General features: G+C 44.2%; 2 protein-coding genes across 3 annotated transcripts in view; one reads left to right on the top strand and one right to left on the bottom strand.

The window, feature by feature from the left end:
- The window catches only part of slc3a1 (solute carrier family 3 member 1), a 19,112-nt gene extending 16,887 nt beyond the window's left edge, over positions 1 to 2,225 (top strand). The window contains exons 7-10 of the mRNA XM_074645511.1: positions 143 to 344; positions 521 to 703; positions 1,469 to 1,594; positions 1,702 to 2,225. Coding sequence (XP_074501612.1) covers positions 143 to 344; positions 521 to 703; positions 1,469 to 1,594; positions 1,702 to 2,133 — 943 coding nt within the window. The 3' untranslated portion in view covers positions 2,134 to 2,225. The remainder of the gene's footprint in view (positions 1 to 142; positions 345 to 520; positions 704 to 1,468; positions 1,595 to 1,701) is intronic.
- Positions 1,637 to 19,261, bottom strand: prepl (prolyl endopeptidase like). 2 transcript variants are annotated; one of them, XM_074645508.1, is made up of 16 exons: positions 19,106 to 19,261; positions 16,986 to 17,114; positions 16,730 to 16,796; positions 16,082 to 16,262; positions 15,855 to 15,943; positions 14,840 to 14,966; positions 14,542 to 14,758; positions 12,896 to 13,087; positions 11,641 to 11,853; positions 10,074 to 10,249; positions 9,706 to 9,922; positions 8,124 to 8,273; positions 7,691 to 7,817; positions 6,327 to 6,332; positions 4,524 to 4,606; positions 1,637 to 2,425 (listed from the first exon to the last, which is right to left on the bottom strand). In XM_074645508.1, exons 1-16 carry the CDS (start codon positions 19,259 to 19,261, stop codon positions 2,348 to 2,350), a joined length of 2,208 nt encoding a protein of 735 aa, XP_074501609.1. In that variant the 3' UTR covers positions 1,637 to 2,347. The 2 variants fall into 2 exon arrangements, with proteins under 2 accessions (XP_074501609.1, XP_074501608.1); XM_074645507.1 differs by lacking the exon at positions 6,327 to 6,332 and having other exon boundaries at positions 7,687 to 7,817.

Raw genomic sequence — 19,261 nt, 5'->3', positions numbered from 1 at the left:
TCCTCTTGTTTTTTTCTGGCAAAACTTTCTATTTTAGAGTGGTATTAATAAATCCTTGTTAAAGGACAATGAAATGAAAGAGTCCAGCAGAGTTCATAAGGATGAAACTCCAGTCTTGATTTATATTACTATCATACTCCAGGTTCATGGTGACGGAGTCATATGATCACCAAGAGGTGGACAAGACCCTGATGTACTATGGCACCCCGCTGGTTAAAGAAAGTGACTTCCCCTTTAACTTTTACCTGCTGGACCTGCCTCAGAACACCAGTGGCTTGTGGGTTCAACATCTGGTCCACCTGTGGATGGCCGACATGCCCGAGGGACAATGGCCCAACTGGGTGGTGAGTTGGGAGTCTCGGGCTTTGCTCTCAATTTATCTTTATTCATCTGTATCCCTCACTTAACTCTCTCTTCCATGACCCCGACCCATCCACTTCACCCTGCCTCCTTCCCTCCCTACTTATCTCACCCACCTCTCCACCTTCTCTTGTGTTTCTCCTACCTCCACCGTTATCAGGTTGGGAACCATGACAAGCCCCGTATTGCCTCCAGCGCTGGTCAGACCTACATACGTGTCATCAACATGCTGCTGCTGACCCTGCCAGGCACGCCCACCACCTACTATGGCGAGGAGATCGGCATGGAGAACATTAACGTCACAGACGGTCAGATTCAGGACCCTGCTGGCAAATACAATGCGGTCAGTGCTGTGCATACACTGTAAAAACTACTCACTGTAAGGGCTCTACCAAAATGCAGTAGGTGGAAAACAACAGGCTCATTTAATTGATGACATTACAAAACAGGATAAAATGTGTTCACACCATTATAGTGACAAAATATCTTCAGCTGCACAACAAAATACAGCCTGGACAAAGGCCATAGAGTTAAATCACCGCCTCAGTATAACAATTTCAACAATTTAACCTTCATGACGGTAGGATTTAATTCAGCTTTGTTGTACTTGAGACTGCATTATTTTTATTCTTAGTGTACCTAATAAACTGGCAACTGAGTGTACGTACATTAAAGTAGTCACTGTCAGTAGAAGCTGAAGTGCTAACCCCCCTGAGATCCTGACCGACTTTACTGTGTTTCAGAGGCTGGAGCAGGTTCAGTTTCAGTAAAAATACAGATATCATATGAAACTGGGAAACCTAAAGAATCCATCGGTACCAACCACGTCATACTAGCTTATCGAGAAGGAAAAGAACTTAGGCGAGGAAAAACTGGCATGGCCATTTTCAAAGGGGTCCCTTGACCTCTGACCTCAACATATGTGAATGTAAATGGGTTCTATTGGTAAATTAATCTTCAGTTTTCAGATGATGTACACCACTTCTATGTGACATCTACTGTTGACCTGTTATCTCCCACTAAAGACCCCCTTTACCCCCTAAAGAAGACAAAAACGGCTCTATTGTGGGCCTGAGGGGGCTAAATGATTCCTGTCCTTTCACTGCAGAGTGCCGGTCGGGACCCTCAGCGGTCTCCGATGCAGTGGAGCGGTGACATGAACGCCGGCTTTAACAACAACACCAACATCACCTGGCTGCCGGTCCACCCTGACTACAGAAGCATCAATGTGGAGGTACAGAACTCTTTCAATACTGTTCAACTCTGGAGAAACATCTGGCCAGTGCTTGATCTTTTTATTTAACACCGTGTATCCCCTTGCTACTCTTTTCTCTCTTCTAGGTCCAGAAGAAAGATGAAGGGTCTGTTCTGGCTCAGTACCGTTTCCTGAACACCCTGCGCCAGTCGGAGCTCCCCCTTCACCGTGGATGGCTCTGCTACGTCCACGCTGATGCCAGCGTCTTCTCCTACCTCAGAGAGCTGGACGGCATCGACCGGGCTTTCCTCGTGGTGCTTAACTTTGGTGAAGAATCTGCCGTCACAGATCTCTCCTCCGTTCCAGAGTTACCGGACCAGCTGAAGGTGCTGATGAGCACAAACCGAGTCAATGACGGCAAGGAGTTACGAAAGTCTGGCATCCCGACGGAGGCTGGAGAGGGTTTGTTGATTCAGTACTCCACCCACACCCGGTTCAACCCCAACCACCCCGGACGGTGCTACGTCTCTGAGAAGGCCTGCTATTTGAGTGTCGTAGACATACTTTATAAATGCTAATATGAATAGATAATGGCATTCAGTTATTATTGCCGTTCACAGCAGCAATCCAATCGTCCTCCTCTGTCATAATAAAGAGGTACATTCACTGATGATGCTGTCTTCTCTTTCAATGGTATCGTTTAATATTTGGGCCCCGTTGTGTCCTCATAGTTGTCGTGGTGATGGCAGATGTTTGTTTTTAGATTCCTGACTGCCTCCTGATAGCTGACTGCTATCTCTTCCTCCTGCGTGGAGGCCGAGGAGGGTCCAGGCCCAGCTCTGTGTAGAGGAATGCTAGCGTGAGGGCTTCCTGTGTGGGGGGAAAAGACAGAGGTTTCTCAGTCTGTACGCATCAACTCAACTTACAAAAACTAATGTTAGTGTTCACAATATGAGAAAAATGATTATTATCACCTATCATTGTGATGAAATGGGTAACGTTAGATCAGACAGAAGTGTGATGTGACTTCGGGGACCAGGGTCTGTTGGGTTGACACTCTGGTCGGAGTTCAAGTTACGTGAGCCCCCTCTTGATGGACGCCGCCACCAGACACTTTTTCCTTTGCGATTCCTCAACAGGTGTAACGTTATTATAAAACTGGAGACTCAGTCTTGTTACCAGTCCAACCAGTCACACAGCAGCTCTTTGTTTGTCGGGCAGGTGAACATCAACATTAGACCTCTGACGGCTCTCTGTTAAATAGGGTGTTGCTGGGTGCTAGCAAACATTAGCGGTTAGCCCTCGGTCGGAAATGTAACAAAAAGTCAATTTAATGTTGCGGATGTGTCCGATTCAAATTCAAACAAACGTTTATAACGTTTAGCTTCCACCGCTGCTTGTTGTGGTGACCGTGGTGGAGGAGCGGCAGCCCTGGTAGACTACCAGACGTCTTCCCCTTCAAAATGCAACGTTACGGCACAACGTAGTGAGCTTCCCCCCCGCCGTAGTCATGTAACGTTACAGCAATTTAGGGCCGTAACGAGGTCTTATGTCACTTTTCAATTTTAAGGCATAGTCGCTAAATGTAGCCAAATATTTCCTTAGAGTGTGGGTCGATCACCCTGTTGTTGATCAGTTCATTTATAGCGATCTGTGTTTGTGTCAGAAGGGGGCGGGATGTCTGTGAATTGGATTGGATAGAAATTTAGGTTTACCAAGTGACTTTGTCTTATCAAATTTGTTTACATATTCTTTGAACCTTTAGCGAGCGACTCAGAAACGGGTCAATCAGTTGCTCGCGAGCAACGTGTTGGAGAGCCCTGGCTTAGAGTGTGTGTGTACGTGGGAAGTGAGTGGTGAAGCAAGAGAGAGAGAGTGGTGGCGACGGCACCGAGTAACGTTATCAACTCCGGCCCAAGCAGGAAAAGTTAACAGTGTTTGGTTTGTCCCTTCTGGGCTACCAGAGAAACATGGCGGTGCAACATGGCAGACTCCATGAAGAGGACCCGCTCCCTATGTAGATATAAACGGCTCATTCTAAGGTAACGAAAACACAACCATTCTTATTTTCACGTGATCATACACACACACAAAAAACATACTTATTAATATTATATTCCATTTCTCCCAATAGAATTGTTACACATTGGTCTATGGATGCTAATTTTGAAACATGTTGTAGCGGTGTGTGCGGTTCATTTGTCGGTGAATAAATGCTACGAAACTACAACTCCTCAGCTCCGCTCTAGCGAGCTGGAGAGACCGGAGTCAACTTCCTGTATCGTGCAACTCCGGCTCTGCCTCTTAAGGTGGGCTGTTAAGGTGGACCAGCTTTACTCCTTAAAGAGACGAGCCGCTCCTCTGAGCCGCTCAGCTTTTTAATTCATTATTAACATTTCTTTTTTTTGGGGGGCATTTTTCCATTTTTATTGAGGACAGTGGATAGAGTCTTGAAAGGGGGGAGAGAGAGAGTGGATGCGGAAAGGGCCACAGGCCGGATTCGAACCCGGGCCGCCACGGTCATGACCAAGCCTTGATACATGGACGCCCGCTGTACCAACTGAGCTAACCCAGGCGCCCTAACATTTCTTTTAACCGTTTTAACCGATAGCATTAATCGGTTAAAATGTTTAATGTCGGTCATCCATCCATCACCGCTTATCCCGTTAGGGGTCGCGGGGGGGCTGGAGCCGATCCCAGCCGACATTGGGCGAAGGCAGGGTACACCCTGGACAGGTCGCCAGTCCATCGCAGGGCTGACACATAGAGACAGACAACCATTCACGCTCACACTCACACCTACGGTCAACGGTTAAATATTAACATCCCTTAAGTGGTCCTTTAAGAGTAAATACTTACTGAGAAAAATTTATCAAATAGAGACTTTAAAATCTTGGGGAAATAAAATACTTATTTATTCCAAAGCTTCAAATCCCTTAAAGACCCTTACAGTCTTGGAGTACCTTACCTCCTCCAGCATCAGCTCAAAGTCTTCTGGTCCTAGGTGATTTGCTCCAGGTTGGATATTCAGTACTACGTTTGGTGCTGGTTCTAAAAGAACAAGGGAAGACAGAGACGGAGGTCAAAGGCAGAAAATATATCTCTCTCTCTCTCTCTCTCTCCCCTCTCTCTCCCCTCTCTCTCTCTCTCTCTCTCCCTCCTCCCCGTCTCTGTGGTACGGGCTGTTTCACAAGTGCGGTCTTGACCTTGACAGCTCCCAGTCTGTGGCGTCTAATCTCTCGCTCTGATACACTATCTCTTTACCATGCTAATGGGCCTGCTCACCCGCCTGCATGTGTCTATGCCATCAGCACTTTATCAAAGACTCCGGAGAACAGAGGGAGACAGATTAGGGAGACATATACACACATACACAGACACTTAAACTGCCTGGTGCATGTGTGTATGAACAACAGAAAAGTGAGAGAGGGTGGAAGAGAGAGAGATGATGTGTGTGTGTTTGAAACAAGAAGAGTGGAGGTAGTTAGAGAGAGAGAGAAAGAGGGGTGTAAAGAGGAGTAGCACCAATGTGGTGGAGGCAGATTATAAGTGAGAGGGAGAAAGAGCCTGTCTAAGGGGAAATGAGAGCAATTAGCTGACACACACACACACACACACACACACACACGCTATACTATACAAGGTGACCTATGCTATATTTTGGTCATGAACTTCAAATGCCGTTTGCAGTTTCCCCAGACGGACAGCCATACGCCTCTCCAGACATGCACACTGACACTACTATTGGGAGCTGACCCTGAACTATTAAAACCTCTGATGATGCAGAAATTACACCTAAAAGGGTGTGAGGAACGAGTGGGAAATCCATCCTGGAATGCACACACAGAAGCTAATGTGTGAAAAAAAAAGCATGTTCCTCTGTGTCCTCCTGTGCTGCTATATAGAGTGGTGCAGGAATGAGCCCCATACAGTAAAACATAGAAATGAGTTAGCATTTTAGCACTTCCGGTTCCCTCGTCTGGAAGTCAACGGGTTTTTAGTTAGATGCCTGAAATAAGGTCTGTGGTCAAAGGGACGTTCACGTATAAATCATTGCGGGTCGGTGTCCCGACCCGCAATGAGCAAACAGCTACGCTGTTCAGACTCAGAATCCAACACAAACTACAGTGAATCACCAAAACCTCTTGGTTGTATCTAGTGTAGCCCGTCTGTTAAACAGTGTTGGCCGCGGTCGGAGGACGCGGGGGAGACCGTAGCTTTGGTCTCCAGGACCGGAGTCTCTGCTGTACTCTGCTCTTCTGCCTGCTTGCCTTCACTCACACACCGTGCTCGTTCTCGCTCTTTCGCTCCACTCTCACGTGCATGCGCGCACACTCCACACTGCAGAAGAGTTAGTTTAGCTCTGAGAATATCTAGTGAATGTACAGTGGACGTTTGTGCAGAAATAAATGCTGCAGCTCCTCCAGACCAACAGAGGTTTCCCGTGTCTTGTGAAGTGACGGGGCTCCGCAGAGAGAAACGTTATCGTCTCCGACCAAAACTCCGGTGTCTCCCCTGTTCCCTCCGGCCGCGGTCGGGAGGCTGAGGCGGGAAAAGCCAACACTAGGATCAGCATTGATTCATGGAGAGACCTTCGTCTGGTCAGCTAACATTACTGCCAAGCAGCTGAAATATAGAGTGATATTGTGCTTTTAGCTGACGTGTGTCGACTCTGTTTTGAGCGATGCTCGTTCATGTCTATGTAGAGCGAGCACAAGCGCAAGCCTGCGCTGACTTTTGTTGACTTAACGGCCACAGGTGTCGCTGTCACTACATCCTGACAGTCCTCCTCCTAGTGCTCCTAATGGCATTTGCAAGATTTCACCGCTCCCAAACGAACGACCAATCAGAGCCGAGCTGTCTCTACAGCAGCTGTCAATCACTGTTTGTGAAACTCGCAAACTCCGATCAAACTGTCAAACTAGGCAGCGCTGATCAAATATGAATCAATATTATGTTGTGTTAATGCCTATTTCTCTCCTCAGATGTTTTCAGAAACATCTTGTAGTGCACTGTTTAGCTGTAAAATGAGAACGTTTGTGACCCGGCAGCCATGTTGAAAACAGTTGAGCAAACTTTCTCATTTTACAGCTGAACAGTGCACTATGTGCACTTTCACAAGCCAACATTTAGTCTGTTTTAATCAAACTCTGTTGCGGTTTGTTTGGGCGGTTTTGAACACAGTAATTGTACTCTGGTGCGGACCAGAACAACCGGACCGAGATCGCTTGCGAGAGGTGGTCTCGGTCCATTTCCAAGCGAACCGAAACGCAGGCTGCCTGTGTGGGCATTAGTTGAGAAGGACACAGGTAAATGACAGGTTAACATGAGTGGGAGAGGACTGACCTGGACTTCTGCAGAAGTCCAATTTTTGCTTCACATCTGGGCCGAAGAGAACACACAGAATATGATAGCTAAAGCCCACAAAAATAGTGACGTGTATAAAAGCACTAGAGATAAACTGGAAAAGAAGGGATTTGTGCGCTCAGTAGATCAGTGCCCAGTCAAAGTGAAAAAACTTTGACAGCGATATTTTAAACTCTCCGAATCCCGGCATAGAAGTGTCAGCTCTCAAGATGAAAAAGATAAATTTGCTCCTTCATATCCTACACACCCCTCAGCAAATCATTTTTAAAATTTGGTCCGTTTTAATTTGTGCACTGTGAAACCAAACCAGACTAAAAAGAAAACAAACCAAAAGTATCAATCCCACTCTGATTCGGACTCGCCAAACGGACTGTTGCTTGTGAAAGCGCAATAGAATAAGTTTCTGAAAACATTTGAGGCGATAAATAGACATTACAGTAACAGAATTTGATAAGCGCTGCCTAGTTTGACAGTTTGATCAAAGTCTGCGAGTTTTGTGAGCAGTGATTGACAGCTGCCCAGAGACTGCTCAGCTCTGATTGGTTGTTTTCCTTTGCGCATGCTGAACTCTTGCAAATGCCATTAGGAGCACTAGGAGGACAGAGAGGAGCATGATTTTTTTTCATAGACTACCTGTCTCATGCACTACTGTCAGGATGTAGTGACAGCTTTATAAAAATAACTTTATCATAATTGTTTAAAAACCGACTGCAGCTTTAAGTTGTTGTGATGATGTTGCATGTGTGAGAGTGTTATGTGTGCACGTACCTGACTTTGATGTCATGGTGAAGTGTGTATGGATGGCGTTTTTTAGCTGCTCGGTGTATTTGAGGACACCTGCCAGAGGAACCCTGGCATCACCGCTGTAGGCCGTCAGCAGAATGGACGGGTAGCACTGGGTCACACAAACACACACACACACACACACACACACACACACACACACACACACACACACACACACAAAGAGTGCTATTCAAACACTGGCTCTGGACCAAACTGTGGGTCATGGGAATTTATAATGGGTTTTTGAACATAGTCTGATACCTACCAGAACAGGCCAATTTACATTGCAGGGAAAAATTGAATAAGAGTAAAACTCCATTGTAGCCTATAAGTCAGATTGAATCTCATAATAAAATATGAACTCACAGTAAAGATACAAGCCAAAATGCATGTTTTCCTTTCACAGTCTCCATACCTGAGGGGTAATGTTGTGAAGGGGACAGTAGGAGGAGATGGTGAGTCTATGTTTTGGGTTTTCTACTGGGTTCCCCCATTCTTCTCTATCCTCCACAGTTAGAGGCAGGCTGGGATCCTCCATAGTTCCCAACACATCCAGGAAAGGAGCCTGAACACAGGAAACGAGATGACTGTGTGTGTGTGTGTACGCTGTGGTGTGATGAGTAGGGAGACTGCCCTTCAATCTTTATTTAATAGGGCTGTCAAAGTTAACACAATAACGCTAATTTGTTTTGATGCCACTAATTTAACACTAAAGCTAGAGTGAAGATACTGGCATCATATGAAATTAAAAACCTAAGGAATCCATTGGTGCCAACCATACTAGTTTTTCGCGAAGGAGGCTAAATAACGTTCCAAACTTGCGCTAAATTTCAGCGAAGAAAAACGGTCATGGCCAATTTCAAAGGGGTCCCTTGACCTCTGACCTCCAGATATGTGAATGTAAATGGGTTCTATGGGTACCCACGAGTCTCCTCTTTACAGACATGCCCACTTTATGATAATCACATGCAGTTTGGGGCAAGTCATAGTCAAGTCAGCACACTGACACACTGACAGCTGTTGTTGCCTGTTTTTGCCATGTTATGATTTGAGCATATTTTTTATGCTAAATGCAGTACCTGTAATGCCCGGTTCAGACTACACGATATCAGCCCGATTGTGATCCGACGCGGCCATCGTAGGGGATCGGGAACGATAAATGAGTGTCGTGTGCGAAAAACGATCCTCTTATCTCATGTAGTGTGTCATAGTACACGACAACCGACGTCAGGTCACTTGGTAATAAACTAACATGGAGAAAAAGAGGAGGGATGTCGAGTTTACTGCTGTCATGTGAGACAACGAAACTGACTGAAGTATGGACAGCCCATACCGTCCTCTCTGTGCCACCCAGGAGTGCATCCACAACCCTTTTTTCTTTCTTTTCTTTTTCTTTTCGCAACACAAGACCACCAGCATCACACAACGCTTCTGTCCCCGTGATTGACAGTTGCTTCAACCGCCTCCCCGATGACGTCTGAACTCGCGCACGATCGTGGAATACGACGTGCCGTGATTGGTCGTGGTCATACGTGTAGTCTTGCCAGTCACCCGACCAAGACACTGCAAGAGTTTATGGCGCTGTGATCGTTAGATCTGACATGGTGACCATCGTCAAAGACAAGAATATTGTGTAGTCTGATCCCGGCATAAGGGTTTCTGGACAATATTTGTCATTGTTTTGTGTTGTTAATTGATTTCCAATAATAAATATATACATATATTTGCATAAAGCAGCATATTTGTCCACTCCCATGTTGATAAGAGTATTAAATACTTGACAAATCTCCATTTAAGGTACATTTTGAACAGATAAAAAATGTGCAATTAATTATGGACAACTATGCGATTAATCGTGATTAAATATTTTAATTGATTGACAGCCCTAATATATAACCCTTGCATATTGGCAAATGCCTGCTCTGTTAAAAGTGCTCTTGAACAAACAGAGTCCCTAATATTCTTACATAGTCTAACACTAAAAGCTACACACTTACCTGCAGTGTGACAGCCCGCATCATGTGTGGGTGTCTGTTGCACAGCGCTCCCACTGGCACGGCCCCAGCACTGCAGGCTGTGAGGGCAGTGAGTGACGGAGAGGAGACTCCTAAAGAGAAAAGGTGATGGAGACAGGCATGGAGGTCCTCCACTCCCCTCTGCTTCCCCTCCACACGAGCTTGTCTTTGCCAGGACAGACCCCGCTCTCCTCCCCCTCTGGGTAGGTGTAAAAGTAAATGTCACAGGTTTGGATTCCAGACTTAATTAGCTCTCACAGACATGCACACAACATGCCTCTCATCCCCAAATACCCTGCTGAGCCAGTCAGGTTAGTTTTTATGCTGCTGGAGAAGGTAATATATATTACCTGATGTGGCAGTAGGCCAGAGCCCAGCCCTGCTCCAGCAGCAGCCTTTTCTCTGGACAGAACTCCATGTTGAGATCTCGGCCATAAGCTCCGTAGACATGGACCAGTAGTGGCGCCTGACTCAAACCCTCCACGGGTACTGAATGAAACAGTGTCACTGGCACCAAGGTACCGTCCTACAGAGGAGAGGCAGAGATGTTACTAAGAGCTAAATGATCTTGAAACAAGTCCTAGAAATGTGTCTGGCAAACGTCATCACCTGCCCTTCTGTATGTTGGGTTCTAGGTGTATGTGTGCATGATAGAGTGTGTACTATTGAGGTCTGATGACTGGTTGGCAAAAGAGCTTTACCAGTGAAACTTAATACAAAATGCTTAGCTCCCTGTTGATACTGTTTCAGTGTGTGTGCATGCATCTTATAAAGCCCTGTTTCGACCGCAGGAACTTTCCCCCAGAACTATAGGAACCTTTTGAGGAACGCAGGGACTAGGGTCTAAATTAGGTTACTGGGGCATTTTAGGAGGCCTTTTTACCCCCAAAAAGGCCTTGGTCAGAGGGTAGTACTGGTCAGGGGGTAGTACGTTCTGAAAGTACCAGAATTTTTGGGGCTGGGGTTTGCAGGGATGACCGTCGCTGATTGGTCAAACACACACACACACACACACACACACACACACACACACACACACACACACACACACACACACACACACACACACACACAATACTGCTGCTTCAACTGTACCGCTTCATTCATAAACAAGGAAGTACTCTAGTATCGATTTAGAACCATTTCAGGGTGGGAGAACATTTATTTTTATTTGATAACATTAAAAGTAAAGTTAGGGTCTGCTGTCGGCTTCCTGATTCATTTTCAAAAAGACAGAGAAAAAGAGAAATAGATCGCGAGAGAGATGTGAATGAGAGAAAGAAAAGCTCTTTTCTGATTGTTTCAATGCGTTAACGTTATAAAACATCCCTTTCCTCCGCTGCGTTTCATTTATTACATCCAACGTGCATCAGTAAATATATGCAGCAGTAAATGCCATCGTTTATTTTTGTCCAACGTGTTTTTTTAGATGAAACGGGCAACACACTGGACTGCAGGCTGCAGTGTGTTTACTGTTGTGACCACCAGCAGCCCTCGTCACATGTCATGTTGCTTTTTCAGCGGACTAATTTGCCTAATCTTCGCAGGTCTTTAGACCGCGGTGGAAATGCAGACAACAGTGGGCTCAAGGAACCTTTTAATTCCTTAAAAAGTAGTTCCAGGGACTAAAAAGTCCACAGACCTTTTGGTGGAAACCCGGCTTTAGACGTTACTTAATGTTAAATGATCTTGAAACAAGTCTTAGAAATGTGTCTTGCAAACGTCATCGTCTGCCCTTCTGTATGCTGGGTTCTATGTGTGCGTGACAGAGTGTGTGTACTATTGAGGTCTTCTGTCTCTGGTGGCTAGTTGCACAAAAGAGCTTTATCAGTGGAAACTTGAGTCTTAATATAAAATGCTCCCTGCTGATATTGTTTCAGAGTGTGTGCATGCGTCTTTTAAGTCGAGTGTACTCACCTGGTTGCGGGCCTCTAAGCGTGTGGTGGTATAATTGCCCTGGTTCTCTGGGGAGGACCCATCTTTGGTGCCTGATAAAAGTAGCCCGTCCTCAGGGTGTAGACAGTAGGGCACTGGGAAGTGGACTGGAGATGAAATCCAGAACTCCAACACACTGCGTTGGTCTGCCATGCCTGGTTTCTTGGTTTGGATGGCACAGGCCCAGGAGGGGAGCTTGGGAGGGTAGATATATGAAATGAGATTATGAGATTAATACATAAAAGTGTATATTTCATGTATTTTGCATATCTGTTTGGTGTTGTGTGGATATTTGTATGTTTAAAAAACATGTAAAAGATGGAAAAACTGGAGTTCGGACTAGAACTGCAACAATTAATCGATTAGTTGACATCTATTAAATTGAAGTGGCAGTAGGTAGAATATTTTTGGCATCATTGGGCTAAAATTCCATAATAACCTTTCAGCATATTGTAATTCAAGTGTTCTGAGAGATAACTAGACTTCTGCTCCTCCTCATGGCTCTGTTTTCAGGATTTAGAAAATCTAGCCCGTGACGGGAGACTTTGACCAATCACAGGTCATTTCAGAGAGAGAGAGCGTTTCCACCTATTGGCTGTGCTCCGGTCATGTGAGCGCTGCTTGGTATTCCTTGAAGAGATCTCAACATGGCTGCCGGGTCACAAACTTTCTCATTTTACAGCTAAACAGTTCACTACAAGATGATTCTGAAAACATTTAGGAGAGAAATAGGCATAACTATTTTGATAAATTAAATCAGTTTTCTTAATTTCTTAAGAAAATAAATTCTAAATTCTCTGATTACAGCTTCTTAAATGTGAATATTTTCTGGTTTATTTACTCCTCTATGACAGTAAACTGAATGTCTTGGAGTTGTAGACAAAACAAGACATTTGAGGACGTCCTCTTGGTTCTTTGGGAAACACTGATCGACATTTTTCACCATTTTCTGACATTTTATAGAGCAAACAACTAATCGATTAATCGAGTCCACACGCTAGATACTGCTCCCATGAATATTTAATTGATTACTACCGGTGATGTTTCGAGCATCTAGCTCTTCTTCTTGTGAAAACAAATTTCCCCTCTGGGACAATAAAGACTATCTATCTAAAAATATCAAGCAATTTAACAGACAAACAAGACCACGAGCAAGCAAAATGGTAAAGAAGCAAGTTACATCACTAATAGTAAGCACGCCAGCAAGGAAGTAAGTAGAGTTTTCGGTCACACTGACCTGTACAGCATATGCCTCCTTGGGACGGGTCAGTGGGACTACGATCAGGGCGAGTTCACCGGCCGGTGTTCTCGCGACCATCACGCAGTGGTCTCCGACCACGTCCATGTCTTTGAGCACAGTGCCAGGTTCAGGGGAAAACAAAGGCACCCAGGAGACCATGGATGGATCTGAGAGAGGGGCCTGTACCACCTAGTTTTTGAATACATAAAATATTCATCAGCATGTTTTGTCTCCTTCCAAATGTAATTCTCTGCAAGTTACCACAGCAGAATCAGGTTGCTAATAGGGACCAACTACTTCCAGTCCAAACAGGAGACAGGACACATTAAAGGGTCTCAACATACCAAAACCTTTTGAAAACATTTATTTATGTGAAATGTATCAAATCAATTTATTTTTTCATAGCTTCAAATCATAACAAGAAACTTTTCATATAGAGCAGGAGAGAGAGAGAGAGAGAGAGAGAGAGAGAGAGAGAGAGAGAGAGAGAGAGAGAGAGAGAGAGAGAGAGAGAGAGAGAGAGAGAGAGAGAGAGAGAGAGAGAGAGAGAGAGAGAGAGAGAGAGAGAGAGAGAGAGAGAGAGAGAGAGAGAGAATAATAAGTAGCAGTGGATATAATAGGATGATCATAATAATAGCAACAATAACAGCAGTGATAGTTGCAGTAATTATAATATAAATATTGCTGATAATAATGAGAGCAGCAGTGTGTGTCAAGCAGGGCCACAGCAGATGTTTATAAAATGTATAGGGTGAAAATGTATGTACCCTATTCACCTTATTCTTTGCCTGAACTAGGGTGCTTCCGCACTGCGTCATGTTGTGTTCTCGTTTCTGTGTAGAGCAGAAGTGCCATTATTTTATTTAGCGTCTCCTGTCGACAGTGTTGAACACATCTATGGTTATCATCCTTTACTTGCCAAAAAGCTGTTTTTAAGCCTTAAAAAAAAAAACTGTTATGAAGTTTTAATGTTTTTTCAGGCGAGAAAGTAACCATTCAGATTTCCAATATGTGATCAGTTTAGCCAAATAAATTTGGAAATTTGCGCCGATGTTTTGGGAGCTGCTGGCTGTGTGAGACGAGCCGATTGGCGTACAAAAGCACGTCAGTGTTTTTAATTACTCTCACTGCTAGAAGGGGTAGACACAGGTCCACACTGCAGATTTAACAATCAGGTACTAAACACAATACTGATAAAGTTAATTAAATCAAGAATCACCCATTTGGCGACAGATAGCTAGCAGATAGCAAGTGGCTATATAGCCATTTATAGCTAGCAATTTGGTGATACATCAGACAGGCAATACGTCATCCAGAATAGGCCTGCATGTCAGCTCCTCACAGTGGAGCCATCTAAACCACGAGACACTACAAATGTCCCCGTATGTGAGCTCAGGCCATTTTCCTATGTCGTTCTCCCAGTCAACGATGGCTAATGTCTATGGTAGGCCCATTGTAAAACCGTCTCTGGTAAAACCGTCTCTGGTAAAACCATCCGATCGCCGCCGTGTAGCTTCTTAATAGCACTGCTGGCGCTAAACTTCTAAATCAATACAACTGTGTTCGAACCAGAAGTGAAATAATGGGCCAGGCAGCATAAGGTGAATAAACAGTGTGTGTTTCTAAGTGTATAAGCTGTGTACCTGATATTCTTGTCCAGGCCCTGTATTAGTCAGTATAATCAGACACTTTCTCCAGTGCTCCACGTGGTACAGGAGGTCCAGCTGGCGTGGCTGGACCAGGAATGGCTCTAAATGGGATGTTGTTCTATCAATCAGCAGCACCTCTGAACTGCTCCTGCTGTTGCAGTTGATGCTCAGTAGCTGTCCGTCTCTGGAAAGGGCAACCTCCACAAACACACTGGGGAGATGTTTGGTGTATCAGTTAGAGGTTATGGTGTGGGAGCAGAGACGGCTTAGGTATAACATTACTTCCACTTACTCGGGATGTGTTTCCTCATACACAGAAGTTATCCTGCTTCCGCTGGAGGTCAGGTCCAGCCGAAACACTCCACTGCAGCGTAGACCCTCCAGAGTCGTGTAAAACAGGACCTCGTCTGTGGCCCACTCTTCACCCATGCAGACACAGACGTGCACAAAGCATCCTTTTATTTTAGCCAGTGCAGTATTACCTCTATTGTTACTGAATTACATTTTTTACAAGCAACTACTTAAAAGGGACTGTTTTTAAGAATCAGAAATGTCTTGTTAACAGTGACACCTGTGGCCGTTTAGTCAACGAAAGACAGCGTCTTGTTGCTAGCGCTTGTGCTCGCTCTACATAGACATGAACGAGCATCGCGCAACACAGTGAGGTGACACACGTCAGCTAAAAGCACAATATCACTCTATATTTCAGCTGCTTGGCAGTAATGTTAGCTGACCAGACGAAGGTCTCTTCATAAATCACTGCTGATCCTAGTGTTGGCTTTTCCTGCCTCAGCCTCCCGACCGGGGAGACACCGGAGTTTTGGTCGGAGACGATAACGTTTCTCTCTGCAGAGCCCCGTCACTTCACAAGACACGGGAAACCTCTGTTGGTCTGGAGGAGCTGCAGCAGTTATTTCTGCACAAACGTCCACTGATTCACTAGATATTCTCAGAGCTAAACTAACTCTTCTGCAGTGTGGAGTGTGCACGCATGCACGTGAGAGTGGAGTGAAAGAGCGAGAAGGAGCGCGGTGTGTGAGTGAAGGCAAGCAGGCAGAGGAGCAGAGTACAGCAGAGACTCCGGTCCTGGAGACCAAAGCTACGGTCTCATCCGCGTCCTCCGACCGCGGCCAACACTGTTTAACAGACGGGCTTCACTAGATACAACCAAGAGGTTTTGGTGCTTCCGTGTAGTTTGTGTTGGAGTCTGAGTCTGAACAGCGTAGCCACACGCAAGCGCACATGGGGCACCGACCCGCAATGATTTATACGTGTAAGAAGTTACAAACAGTCCCTTTAAAACGTACCAAAGCTGAAGACTTTGTCCAGTGTGAATACGACATGTGGGGGATCCAGAGGAGAGAAATCTCTCTTTCCAAGCCTCACAACCACACACCTGGATTGTCAAAGGACAGTCATCCAATTATTCATTCAGTAACTGTAACAGTGTTAATTTAAAAAAACAAAACAATCAAAAAAACATTGCTGCCAAATAAAAGGATATTTTGTAGGTTTAATTCTATCCTTTTTCCACCTCAGTTCTTCTCTGTGAGTAGTTTTCAGCGTGGCAGCCAGATGCTTTTCCTGTGGGGACAGACGTATTCTCTGGACGGTCCACTGAATCCTCTGCTTCCTCTCTTCATTATCAAGTCCTGTCTTCTCCTCCTGTCCAGAGACTTGTCCTAGATTTAGCACCTGCTCTGGCGCCGGCTCACCTACAAAACGGGGAGAGGAAACTGAGTCATTCACAAAAGTGGGAATAACTCTATTCCTAATAATGGAAATAAAAACTTGCAGTTGCAGACGTGAAAATGGGGTTATATAAGAAAATGGTACTGCAGTTTTGTAATCTTGTTTTTGGTTTGCCTAATATTTTTGAAATATTTTTTTTGAAAAAAAAAGAAAAAATAATCGGTATCACGTAATGACGTGAAAAGTTTTGAGAAACTTTTCTTGTTATATCATGAAAGTTTGTGTGTCGTAATAACGTGAAAGTATCTTGTTGTTATAGCGAGAAAAACATCTCGGTATAACAATACGCTTTTCACGTTATAATGTGATAGTGATCCTTCTTTTTTTTCCTAGTGTGGCAGTAATAAGCTGCCATATCTCTGTTCCCAAGTTTCTGGCTTTATGAGTTGTTAACATTAGTAGTCGATCTACAGTCATGTTTTCTGCTTACTTTGTCTCTGGTCCATTCTGTAGATGCCATCACCCTCAATGAAATACACATGGTGGTGTCCACAGACCTGTGCCAGATATCACAGTGAATTGTAAAAAAAATAATAATTTGGAATTTCACAAATGCATCAAGTTAGCTACTGCTGGATGTCTTCCAAATCGTACTCATCCCACACAGAAATGCACCCCGTGTTCCTGACATGTGGATGTCATATTCAAAATCAGAACAAAAAGCTGAAGCAGAAGGCAGGCCTTACCGCTGAGTGATCAGGTATGTTGGAGAACCTGCGGTTCGTTGCCTTCAGTCTCCTGTTGAAATACTTCTGCAAGTCCTTGTACCTCTCAAGTCCAGAGCTGAGGGGATCAACTGATGAGTGTGAAGTGTCCTGAAATAAAACAACTTTATAAACTGTGGAAAGACTTTTTAAGACTGTAACCATAAGCTTGCAAATTGCAGGGGCCATTGCTGTTCAAATCTATATTCTTTAGGGCTGTCAAAGTTAACAAGATAACACGTCAACGAAAATTTGATTTAACGCCACTAATTTCGTTAACATAACTTGCAATTTTACGATTGTAGCGGGCTCAGATTTAAAGCTAGAGTGAAGATACTGGCATTATATGCAACTACAAAACCAAAGGAATCCATTGGTACCAACCGTGTCATACTAGCTGGCAACTGGTATGGCCATATTCAAAGGGGTCCCTTGACCTCTGACCTCAAGATATGTGAGGTCAGAGGTCAGACCCAAGAGTCTCCCCTTTACAGACATGCCCACTTTATGATAATCACATGCAGTTTGGGGCAAGTCATAGTCAAGTCAGCACACTGACACACTGACAGCTGTTGTTGCCTGTTGGGCTGCAGTTTGCCATGTTATGATTTGAGCATATTTTTTATGCTAAATGCAGTACCTGTGAGGGTGACAACACTCAACACTCCCATGTTGAGAAGAGTATTAAATACTTGACAAATGTCCCTTTAAGGTACATTCTGAGTAGTTAAAAAATGTGCGATTAATCGTGTTTAACTATGGACATGCGCTTAATCGAATATTAAATATTTTAAATCGATTGACAGCCCTAATATTTTTGTATCCTATTTTTGCAAGAGTCACTGGGGCGAGACACTGAACGTGTAGCTTGTAAACCGCTCAGTGAACTGCTGTATAGCTGTTCCCTGTTATGTCAAAATTCATCTGTAATAACTGAGGATGATTGTATTTTTGTAATATAAAGTGACATAGATTATTTCTCAAAGCGTAAGCTAATGCAGTTTAATATGGGAGTAAGTGATATGAAGCCTCCTAGTGTTAGAGGTCCCATATTGTAAAAAGAGAGATTTTCATCTCTTTTATACTATAAAGCAGGTTTAAGTTCTATATAAATACTGTTAAACTATCAAAACGCTCAATATATGGAGAAATACACAAAGCCCTTGTTCAGAAATTGTGAGTTTGAAACAAGCCATTAGGTTTTCTGTCCATTTGTGATGTCACAAATATACAATATTTAGATCATCACACGGTTTTAAACATAAACAGTCTAAATGTGTCCCAGTTTATTTTCTGTTGCAGTGGATGTAAATAACATCCACTGACAGGAAGTAAACATGGACTAAAACGGAGTGTTTCAGACAGAGCATGAATACAGGTATATTCAGGCAGACAGTATGAGGAAAATAAAGGGTTTTTTGAACATTACAGCATGTAAACATGTTCTAGTAGAAACACAAAATACAAGTATGAACCTGAACATGAGCACGATATGGGACCTTTAAACATGTTACTGTTGGATATTAGAGTACTGGACAATGGCAGTTTTTACACCTCCAAATTCACCACTATGGTTGCAAGAGATCTAAATTCTTTCCTGGTGACATTATGTGTCACATGTATAAAAAAAAAAGAAAGAAAAAAAAGGTAGGTTGTGTAGGTATTGGCAAAGTTATGATTAGGTGGTGTCTACTATACTTTCAGTTCAATAAATATGGTGACTGATTGATGATTAGCCGTTTTCAAATCATTCTAAACTTCACTTAGAAGACTTTATTTGAGTCTTTGGGAATAATATATTGTAAACAAAAGAAAACTTCAGTATTGTAACTTAATAATAGTGTATTGTTCCTCCCCCTGTAGCTTAGTGCAGTGTGAGAGCAGTGAGCCACATCCAGAGCAGCTGGGTGTCAGCCCTACAGTGTGATCTGATCTGATCTGATCTGAGGCTCCTACAACACTAGTTTAGTCAGCCAGGTGAGGAAACACACCGCTCTGAATAATGGAGGACTTCACCTTACCGACGAGATAGTTTAACAGTCTGCAGTAATCTCACACCCAGCCTGAGGTGAGCAGAAACAACGTAAACTGAACACCCTTACCGACGAGTAACACCGTTGGACGGACAGGGAGAGCCATTTTATCCGTCTGCAAACGGCGAGCTCCCAACACCGGAACCGAGACGGTGTCAGAGACGGTGACGGTGTGAGGAGACCGAGACGAGCAGCTGAACCCAGCAGAGAGGAGAGAGCCGCCAT

Source organism: Sebastes fasciatus, chromosome 9 (genome assembly GCF_043250625.1).
Source record: "Sebastes fasciatus isolate fSebFas1 chromosome 9, fSebFas1.pri, whole genome shotgun sequence".
Taxonomy (NCBI): domain Eukaryota; kingdom Metazoa; phylum Chordata; class Actinopteri; order Perciformes; family Sebastidae; genus Sebastes; species Sebastes fasciatus.
This window is presented reverse-complemented; position numbering and strand designations above follow the sequence as displayed.